Here is an 11,750-nt window from a genome sequence, read left to right as displayed (position 1 = left end):
GAAAGAAAAAGAATCTTCATGATGCCATCCTCATATCAAGCCATTCTCCTCTTCATTATGTTAACTTGTCATGGGGCAGGTTCCTGCAGGACTCTAGTGCTACAGTGCACGTACATGTATGGGGATATCTTAGGCTTTATTCCTAACTGATATTAACATATAGAAGAAAATTTACTAATAAAATTTATTTTTATAATAGAAATGGATTATTTGATTTTAAAAAACTATAAAATACCGTAAGTCTGAAATCAAACTGCAAGTGTATATCCAAAACTATAGATCTGGATTAGTATTTGAACAAATCTAAGTAGCTCTTTGGCAGAACATGATGGTTCATTGCACTATTTTTAACTGCCCAGAAGGTTTCAAGTCCTCACTCCTCATTAATCAGAAGATTTAGACAGTAATTAACTTCTCTGTTTGTACATTACCATCCTCTGTATAATAAAAGTAATGGAAGTGGGTGGGTCCTAGATTGATGAAGAATGAAGAGGTGGTCACATGTAGTGCTTCAGTGATTAACTTTACATATAACTGCCCTTTAAAAATTGTACATTCAACCCTCGGAAAGCACCTCATAACAGGAAAACTAAATGAATGTTTCCAAGTGGGAACTAATGTTAAGTGGAGACTATTGGATTCAGCTGAGTTGATACATGTAGCTCACACCTCATGTTCCCATGCAGGACAATCTAACTCACAGTATCAGTGACTGGTGTCTGAGAGGATGGACAGCAGGGATTTGACAATAGATGTGATCATCTTAACAGAAACTGTGGTTGGAATCCTGGGCAATTTGTCACTTCTTTGCCATTATATCAGCCTTTACTTCACTGGGTACAGGTTAAGGTGCACAGATTTGATGCTTAAGCATCTGATTGTAGCCAACTCCTTGGTCCTCCTCTGTAAAGGCGTCCCCCACACAATGGCAGCATTTGGGTGGAAACAGTTCCTCAGTGATGCTGGATGCAAACTTCTTTTCTTTCTTCACAGAGTCGGGAGGGGAGTGTCCATTGGTAGCATCTGCCTCTTGAGAGTCTTTCAAGTGATCACAATCAGTCCCAGGCACTCGAGGTGGGCAAAACTTAAAGTAAAAGCTCCCAAGTACATTGTTCCCTCTATTCTCCTGTGTTGGATCCTACAAATGTTGGTAAATACCAGTTTTCCTATCTTCATACATGACAAATTGAGCAACAAAAACATCACAAACAGAAAGGGTTATGAATACTGTACTTCTGTTCTTCATGACCAAGTCAGCAATGTATTATATGGAGTATTGTTATTATTCCCTGATATTTTATGTTTAGGGTTCATGCTCTGGGCCAGTGGCTCCATTGTTTTCCCTGCACAGACATAAGCAGAGGGCCCAACACATTCGGAGGACCAATGCCTCCCCTACCTCCTCCCCTGAGTCCAGAGCCACCAAAACCATCCTTCTCCTGGTTAGCACCTTTGTCTATTTTTCCACTCTTTCCTCTGTTTTTCAAGTTGTTTTGAGTCTTTTTGATAACCCCAACCTGTTCCTTGTTAACATTACTACAATCATTGTTGCCTGCTTCCCAGCTCTCAGTCCCTTTCTGCTCATGAGCCGTGACTCTGGTATACAGTCTCTACTTTGCATGGATTAGGAATAGAAATTCTGCAAGTATCATGAGAAATATGTAAATTGTCTTTATATCTATTATGTTCAGCTTCCAATTTTTTCCTTTACTTTTTGCACCCTCTGAATCCTAATTAAAATGTTGAATATCAAGAGAATAGTAAATACAAATAAACAATTGTAATAGTATTGCCATGAAATATAGTTATCTTGTAAATAATTATTTTATTGGAATTTTCCTATTACTTGCAGAAAAGAAGTTCAGAATTTATGCAATAATAAATTCCAGGTCTTGAAATCATCTGCATGTAATGAAATCTTCATGTGTGTAGCTTTCATCTAGCAGAATAAATTTAGAAGAAATGAAATAGGTATGCAATTATAGATAAAGGTATATATGAAATTAGATCAGTCTTTGGATTGGTCATTAAAAAACTGAAAAAAGTAATGGCCTCAAGAATAAAGTGCAGCCTGGTGTAGAGCTGGAATATAAAATCAGTCTCATTCAGTAGGGCATTTGAGAGTCAGTTATGAGTTTTATCAGTAACATCCTTAGAGAGATGGCAGTATTTATTGGAAATATGATGTTTTGCTGGGAGATTAGCACATTTAATATTTTCATGTAGAAATGGCCAGATTGAAGTGAAGTGCAGCAGTAAAAAAATCAAAAATATACTTCTGCCAGTGTTTAAAATTGAAATATATTTGACACAAAACATTGTGTAAATTTACAATTTCAAAATGGTAGTATGTTTTATTTATATAGTAATACAGTTGCCATAATTAACACCTCTATCACATTGCATTATTATCCTTTTAAATTTAAAAATTATTTATTGCTTCTACTGATTTACTATATTATATTAGCTTTGAGTGCATGACACAGTGATTCAATACTTACATAGATTTTACTTGTTTAAAATTATAATAAAATAGACTATATTCCCTGTGCTTTTAGCTTATTTTTTATATATGTACCCTAACTTGCCCCTCCCCACTTTTCTCCCCCCATTGCTAACCACTAGTTTGTACTCTGTATCTGTGAGTCAGTTTTTGTTTTACTTATTCATCTTTTTGTTTTATTTTCCAGAGTCCATATATAGGTGATAACTTACAGTATTTGTCTTTCTGTCTGACATTTCACTAAGCACAACAGCCTCCAGGTCTGTCTCTCTCTCTCTTTTTTTTTTTTTTTTTTTTTTTTTTTTTTGCGTCATTTCGTTCTTTTTTGTTTTGTTTGGGGGGAGGTAATTAGGTTTATTTATTTATTTATTTTTAGTGGCAGTGCTGGGAATTGAACCTAGGACCTTGCGCATGCTAAGCATGTGCTCTACCACTTGAGCTATACCCTCCCAACCCAAATTTCATTCTTTTATGGCTGAGTAATGTGCCATTGTTGTATTTATCACATTTTTATTCATTCATTTGTTGATGGATGCCTAGGTTGTTTCCATGACTTGGCTGTTGTCAGTAATGCTCCTATGAATATGGGGTACATGTATCTTTTTGAATTATTGTTTTCATTTTCTTTGGGTATATATCCAAGAGTGTTAATATGCATCACATGTTAGTTCTGTCTTTTAGTTTTGTGAGGAACTTCCATACTGTTTTCCATAGCAGATGCACCAATTAACGTAGCAGCGTAGCACCACCAGCAGCGTACAAGGGTTGCCCTTTCTGCACATCCTCAATAACATTTGTTTTTTGTGGTCTTTTTGATGCTAGGTATTCTGACAGATGTGGAGTGACATCTCATTGTGGTTTTGATGTGCATTTTTCTGGTGATAGCAATGTTGAGCATCTTTTCATGTGACTGTTGGCCATCTGCATATCCTCTTTGGAAAAATGTTTATTCAGTTCTTCTACCCATTTGTTATTGGGTTGTTTGGTTTTTATATTGAGTTGTATGAGCTGTTTATGTATTTTGGATATATATAAACCCCTTATCGATGATATCATTTGAAAACATTTTCTCCAATTCAGTAAGTTGCCTCTTCATTTTATCGATGGTTTCCTTTGCTGTGCAAAAACTTTTAAATTTAATTAGGTCCCATTTATTTTTGCTTTTTTTCCCCTTTGCCTGTAGAGAAAGATCTAAAAATATATATATCGGTATGTATTATGTCGGAGTGTCCTGCCCATGTTTTCTTTCAGGAGTTTTATGGTTTCTGGCCTTACATTTGGGGCCATAACCAATTCTGAGTTTAATTTTTGTGTATGGTGTGAAAATATGTTGAAATAATTTCATTAATTTACATGTAGCTGTCCCGTTGAATTATGTCAGGTTCTTTTTCCACATCTACTGAGATAGTCATATGATTTTTATCCTTCCTTTTGTTAATGTGGTTAATCATATTGATTGGATTGTGGATTGTTAACCATCCTGTAATCTCTGGAACAGTTCCACTTGATATTCATTTACCATCCTTTTTATATATTGTTTGAATTCTGTCTGGTAATATTTGGTTGAGGCTTTTTCAGCTGTATTCATCAAGATATTGGTCTCTCATTTTTTCTGTACTGACTTTTCTGGTATTGTTTTCAAGTAATGGTGGTTTCATAGAATGAATTTGGGAGTGTTTCCTCCTCTTCAATTTTTTGGAATAGTTTGAGAAGGAAAGGTATTACCTTTTCATGTGTGAAGCCATCAGCTCCCGGACTTAGGTTTTTAAAAGTTTTCTAATTATTAATTTGATTTCACTACTAGTGAACAGTCTGTTCAGATTGTCTATTTCTTCCTGATTCAGCCTTAGAAGATGATCTATATTTCTAGAAATTTACCCATTTCTTCTGGTTGTCCCATTTGTTGGCATATAACCATTCATGATACCGTATTATGATTTTTGTATCCCTGTAATTATCGGTTGTAAATTCTCTTCTTTCATTTTTCCTGTTGTTTATTTAGTTTCTCTTTTTCTTTGTAAGCCTAGGTAAGACTTCTTTAATTTATCTTCTCAAAAAGCTAGCTCTCAGTTTTATTGACCTTTTTTTGTCTGTATTTTCCCTCTGACCTTTTTCATTTCTTCCACCTGCTGACTTTAGTCTTCTTTGTGTTTCTCTCTCCACTTCATTTAGATGGAACATTAGTTTGGTTTTTTGGAATTTTTAAAAACATTTTAGGTAAACCTGTACTGCTGTAAATGTCCTTCTTCAAACTTCTTTTTGTATATGACACCGAATTTGGAAAGTTGTGTTTTTATTTTCATTTGTCTCAAGATATGTTCTCATTTATATTTTGATTTCTTTATTGATCCTATGGATTCTTAGTAGTATGTTGTTTAGTTTTCATGTTTTTTTCTCTTTTCCCATTTTGCTTTCCATAGTTAATTTCTAGTCTTTTACTGTTGTGATCAGAAAAAATGCTTGATGTAATTTGTATCCTCTTAAATGTGTGAAACATGTTTTGTGGCCTAGCACATGATCTATCCTGGAGAACATTCCATGTGCACTTGAAAAGAATGTGTATTCTGCTCATTTTGAATGTAATGTCTCATAGATATCTATTAAGTACAACTGCTTTACTGCGTAACTAAGGATCACTGTTGCCTTATTGATTCTCTATCTGGATGATCTGTCCATTGATGTAAGTGGTGTGTTAAATTCCCTGACTATTACTGTATTACTATCAATTTTCCCCTTTATATCTGGTAGTATTTGCTTTATATATTTAGGTGCTCCTGTATTTGGGGCGTAAATGTCAACAAGTGGAATATTCTCTTCTTGTATTGATATTTTTCATGATATAATGCCCTCTTTCTCTTTTGTACAGCCTTTATTTTATGTGTGTTTCATCTGATATGAATATTACCATCCCGTTTTTATTTTACTATTAATGTAAAATATCTTTTTCCATTCTTTCATTTTCATTTTCAAAGTCTGCATGTATCTTTATTCCTGAATTGAGTCTCTTGTAGGCATCACATTAAAGGGACATTTTAAAAGACCAATCAGCCACCCTGTGTATTTTGATTGGCGTATTTAGTACATTGACATATAAAGTGATTATTGATAGGCATATACTCATTCCCCTTGATTAGTGATTTTCCAGTTGTGCTTATAGTTCTTAGTTCACTTTTTGTTTCTTGCCTTGTGATTGTATGATTCATTTTGGTCGTATATTTGTCTTCCCATCTTTTTCGTTTTTTAGTGACTATTGTATGTTCTTAATTTGTGGTTACCATGGGGTTAATATATGTTGATCTGTGGTTATATCTACTTGTTTAAAATGAAGATAAGTAAGTCTTCATTTAAGTTCAAACACGATCTGAATGATACACATTTTTTACTCCCCTATTCCGTATTTTTTCTTGATGTAGTATTTTTATCTTCATGCTTATGCCTTAACTATTTGTTATGATTATAGTTAGTTTTACAATTTTGATCTTTTAATCTATATATTTGCTTATTTAAGGGTTTGATCCTGAGTCCGTACTGTATCTTGGCCTTCCCTAGTGGGATTTTCCCTTCCCTATAGATTCTTACTTCTTTTCCACTTAGAGAAGATCCTTCAACATTTCTTCTAGGGTAGGGTTTAGTATTGAAAATCACTTTTAATTTTTGTTCTGAAAAATTCTTCATCTCTTCTTATACTCTAAATGATATTTGCTGTATAGAGTGTCACAGGTTGAAAGCTTTTCCCTGTCAGCATGTGAATATATCATACCAGTCCCTTCTGGGCTGCAATTTTGAGACGAGCTCAATTGGAAACTAAATATAGCTCTTTAAAACTAGTGATCATGTCAGTATTGTGGGAGACCTTCAATGTAAAATAATCTTGTTTATATATATTCTGTTACATATAAATCTCACGGTATCCACAAAGCCAAAATCTTTTAAGTATGCGAGTGTAACATTGAAGATTCATCAAATTAAGTGGAAGACAGCAAGAGAGGCGAAAGGAACAAAAAATGAACTGCAGGAAACAACTAACAGAATTCAAATAAGTACATACCCGTCAAGACCTACTTTACATGTAATTGGGCCAAGGACTCCAATCATAAGGTATAGAGTGACTAAATGGGTAAAAAGACAAGACTCACATATATGCTTTTTATGAGAAACAAACTTCATATCTAAAGATACACACAGACTTAATGTGGGAGATGAAAAAAGTATTCCAGGAAAACAAAAACTGGGGGGAAAGTGAGATAGCAATAGTTATTATCAGACAATAGACTGTAAAACAGACTGGAATAAGAGACAGAGGAGGACATTATATGTTGATAAAGAGATCAATCCATCCAGAAGGTACTACAATTTTAAATATCTATGTACCCAACATAACTGTACCTAAATGCATAATGCAGATATTAACCAAAATACACAGAGAAGGTAAGAGTATTAAATAAAAGTAGGAGACTTTAACATCCCACTTACATCAATGGACAGATCACCTTGACATTAAAACAACAGGGAAATCCTGACTGGCTTTAAAGGACACATTGACTAGACAGGCTTAATACATATCTACAGAACTTTCCTCTAGAAAAAAAACTGAATACACAATATTTTCAAATGCATATGGAATGCTTTCCAGGATAGATCACATTTGAAGTCATAACAGAAGTCACAGTAAATTTAAGAAGATCCAAATTATATTAAGCATCTTTTCTGACGCAACAGTATGAGGCTAGAAATCAAGTACAAGAAATAAAAACTGCACAAAACACAAGCATGTGGAGGCTAATCAAAATAGTACTAAATAACCAATGGGTTCCTGAAAAATTAAAGATTGAAAGAAAATATACCCAGAGACAAATAAAATCAAGTCTACAACAATTACCCTTATTGAAGCATAGTCTCCTTATGCAGTTTCAGAATATATCAGAAATTGCCTTTGAAATTGCACTATATACACAAACAATTCAGATATTCTGTTGAGCTAAATATCTCAGTGGTAGAGAAGCAAGGGTTTTCAAATTATAAAAATATGGCATGTGGGGAGGAAGAGAGGACACACATCTGACCTGGGACTCAACATTTGCCTGAGAAAGAGATATTTCCTTCTCTTTTTCTTTTGGATTTTTTTCTCATTGTCTTACAAAATCTGCATTTTGAGATTGTGCTTTCATATGAAGGTGACATAAACTTTGTTTTGTGGTTTGAATCATGTTTCCCTATTCATATATTGACATCTTAATCCCTAGAACCCAGGAATGCGACATTATTTGGAGACAAGGTCATTGTAGATGTATCTGCAGCCTCTCAGTTTCCATACTGCCCATCTCTCCACCTCTATGGCCCCAGAGATCTCCATCCTGCACCCCCTCACATCTTTATCCAGCCCATAGACCTCTTTCTGCTCCATCACCCTTCAAAAATTTGACCTTCCTCTGACCATCCCATCTCCACCTGACCTTTCTAGAATTCAGTATCCCATCTCCATCCTGCATAGACTTTGAAATCAATCTGTCAACTTTCTCCCTCATATCCTTTTAGAGATCTTAGCCCAACACTTCCTATCTTCCATGGACTTCACATCTTCCTTCCCCCTCAACCTAAGTTTGCCCCCATCCCAGTGACTGCAGCCCATTTCCCGTGTCCTCTATAGTCTGTATTTCTAAACCACAGCCATAAAACATCGGGCATCATGATCTTCCTGTGTACTCCATCCTCAGACTCACGTTTGCTTTTTTTCTGTAATCTCCTCAAATCTACCATCTCCATAGCTGGCTACATCACTTAGCACCACTTTGTCCCCCTGAATCTATTATACCCACTACAAGACTCCAGCTGCCCCTCCACCCTTTGTCTCTGTCTTTAACCAATTACACAACCAGCACATTCAAACTCCAATAGCATATAGGAATGTAGTTTGTATCTTTTGTTTTTTAAATACTGTGTGGACCCAATGTTGGCTTGTGGATGGTCAGTTTCCCTCCTGGAGCAGCTGATCAAGTCCATACCTCACTATTTTCCTAAGTGGGCCCTTACAATCTGGACCACGATGCACCAGCGTGAATTGACCAGGGTCAGGCACCAGAAAATTAGGGATGGACAGTATGCCTGGAACCTGCAAAATTATTCACATTAGCCAATTCACAGGGTAGCCTCTAACCCTACCTAACCCCACCCCACTTGCCATGCATAAGCCGCCCATGCAACTTCAGCTTACTGTCACCCTGTAACTGTGTGCATCTTCTGCATGGTCTGCCTGCTCTCCTTCTCCTGTCTAGGCCTATAAGTAACAAAGAGTTCCGCCTTTTATCAATCCACATGTCATTGTGTAAATCCCACCATCAAAAGAGTCATTAAATCTTAAAAATATATAGACACATCCTCCTGCTGTGTTCTTTACTTCCTCGTGGACATGAACTCTCCTCTGCCTTCAACCTACCCCTGCCCTTTACTCATTTCTACCCATTTTCTTGTTTGTTTCCTTGATTGTTCTGCTCTATCCACATAGAGCCCAAGATGTATTACACCCTCAACTCTTTGCACAGTTTGCCATTTTTTGCCCTTAAACCCCACAGTGCACTTTAAACACATTGCATTCTTCAATCCCCATGTGCATTTTAATTCTCTCTACTCTCTCTCCTCCTGCGCTTCCTCCCTCTGAATCTGATTCTCCATGCACCACTGAGATCATACCCTATATCCCCTTTCCCTGTGCCCGCTTCTATCTGCCTAGCTCTGTCATACCATTTCTAAGTCAGACCCCACACACTCCAACTTTCTCATCTAACTCCCCCCAAACTCACCTCACGTGGCAGAGCTCATAACACTTTTTCTAATTTTTAATTGTAGTAAATAAGACATAACATAAATTTTGTTTTCTGAACTCTTTTCATGGTACAGGTCAGTGGTTCCATATATTCATATTTCTGTGCAACTTTATCACCACTATCCAACCCCAGAACACTTTTCATCTTGCAAATGTCAATCTCTTTACCCGTGAAACAGTAGCTTGCCATCTCCCCTCCTCCAAGACTCTGGCGACCACCTTTTTTTCTATCTCTACCATAGCCATGACATGGAAACAACCTAAATGTCCATTGACAGATGACTGGATAATGAAGTTGTGGTATATTTATACAATGAAATAGTATTTAGCCATAAAAATTACAACAGAATACCATTTGCAGTAACATGGATGTCCCAGAGAATGTCATTCTAAGCGAAGTAAGGCAGAAAGGGAAAGAAAAATACCATATGATATTACCTATATGTGGAATCAAAAAAAAAAAAAAAGACAAATGAACTTAAATACAAAACAGAAACAAGATTCACAAACATAGAATACAAACTTGTGGTTGCCAGGGGTAGGGGGATGGGAAGGGATAGACTGGGAGTTTGAGATTTGTAGATACTGACCGGTATATACAGAATAGATACATAAGTTTATACTGTATAGCACAGGTAAATATATACAAGATCTTGTAGTAGCTCACAGTGAAAAAGAATATGAAAATGAATATATGTATATTCATGTGTGATTGAAAAATTGTCCTGTACACCAGAAATTGACACAACATTATAAACTGACTATAACTGAATAAAAAAAAAGTCAATCAGAACTGGCCAAATGGCCTCCAGGGATTTGGCAATGAGCATTGTCTATTTGTAACAGACAATAGGTGGAAACCTGGGCATTTTCTCCCTTCTTTACCACTGTATTTTCCTTTACTACACTGAATGCAAGTTAAGGTCCAGAGACTGATTCTCATCCATGTGAATATAGCCACTACTTTGTTATTCTCTTTAAAGGTTCCCCTAGATTAACAATAGCTTTTAAGTGGAAGCATTCCCTCAGTGATTCTGAATGCAAATTTGTTTTCTAGCCTCACAGAGTTACCAAGGAATATCCATTGGCACCACCTACCTCTTAAGCATCTCCACCATCATGAAAAGCTTCCGGAGCTCCAGGTGGGCAGAACATAAAAGAAAAGCTCCCTCTTGTATTGGGTTTTCCACTTTCCTCTGATGGAATCTGTGTATCCTGGTAAAACACATTTTTTCTTATGTTTATGAATGCCACATGCAGCAGGAAGATGAGAATGAAGGAAAAGAGATTTAGGCTCTGTTCTGCTGAACTTTATGACTAAATCATAGATTCGCTAGATGCAGCATTGTTATTATTCCTTAATGTTTCTTTTTATTAACTGAAGAATGGTCAGTCTAGAATGTTGTGTCAATTTCTGGTGTACAACATAATTGTCCACTCATACATATACATAAATATATTTCCATATTCTTTTTCAGTATAAGTTACTGCAAGATATTGAATATACTTTCCTGTGCTATAGAGTAGAAACTTGTTGTTCATCAATTTTATATATAGTAGGTAGCATCTGCAAGTCTCACCCCCAATTTATCCCTTCCCACGCTCTTCTCCCCACTGGTAACCATAAGTTTGTTTTCTATGTCTGTGAGTCTGTTTCTGTTTTGTAAATAAGTTCTTCCATTTTTTAGATCCCACATATAAATGATATCATATGGTATTTTTCTTTCTCTTTCTGGCTTAATGTTTATTTGAGCACATGATTCGGGTCTGTCGCTCTAAAAACTTCAGCCTGTACAGACATAACCAGCAGGTCAGACACATTAAGAGGAAAAATATTTCTCTAACTCCTTCTAATATTTTTGGTGATAAATGTATGTATATATTTAATTAAAGATATATACACAAGTCATAAGAGCATGGCTTAGGGAATTTCACTAACTGAATACAACTCTGTACACAGCACTTAGATCAAGAAACAGAACGTTGTCAGTCTCCCAGAAATCCCTTTGTGCTCCTCTAAATCACTACCCCCATGAGTAGAGTTCTGTTGCACATACTTACAGGAGTGGAATTTTTGGAACATAGATTGGCATCGATTATAACATTTAGGAAGTCAGATCACTTTTGCCTGTTTTGTACTTTACCTAAACGAAGTCATCTCATTTGGTCACTTTCATGTTGACCTTTTTTCCCCCCATTCCATTTGATTGTGTGAATTTATCTATATTGTTTTATATTACTGTTGGCCTTATTCGCACGGCTGTGTTGGAGTCTGTTGTTTGAATATCAAACATTTCATTCATTGATTCTATGTTAAAGAACAAGTGCGTAGTTTTGAATTTGGGGTTTTTACGAAGAATGGGTAGAGCTCATATAAAAAAGTAGTCAGGTTTTTCCATGGCTGGTGCGCGTGCGCGGGGGTGCGTG

At 36.0% G+C, this 11,750-nt stretch overlaps 1 protein-coding gene across 1 annotated transcript; it reads left to right on the top strand.

The window, feature by feature from the left end:
- The first annotated feature begins 727 nt into the window (after positions 1 to 727).
- LOC105067196 (vomeronasal type-1 receptor 4-like) lies at positions 728 to 1,649 on the top strand. Its single transcript, XM_010952670.3, is given in 2 exon segments — positions 728 to 1,338; positions 1,340 to 1,649. Coding segments are annotated over 2 exon segments (900 nt in total). The 3' UTR covers positions 1,629 to 1,649.
- Positions 1,650 to 11,750: the final 10,101 nt, after the last annotated feature.

The sequence above is a fragment of the Camelus bactrianus genome, chromosome 9, assembly GCF_048773025.1.
Source record: "Camelus bactrianus isolate YW-2024 breed Bactrian camel chromosome 9, ASM4877302v1, whole genome shotgun sequence".
NCBI lineage: Eukaryota > Metazoa > Chordata > Mammalia > Artiodactyla > Camelidae > Camelus > Camelus bactrianus.
The sequence above is the reverse complement of the archived record's forward strand: the minus strand, read 5'-3'. Positions and strand labels throughout refer to the sequence as shown.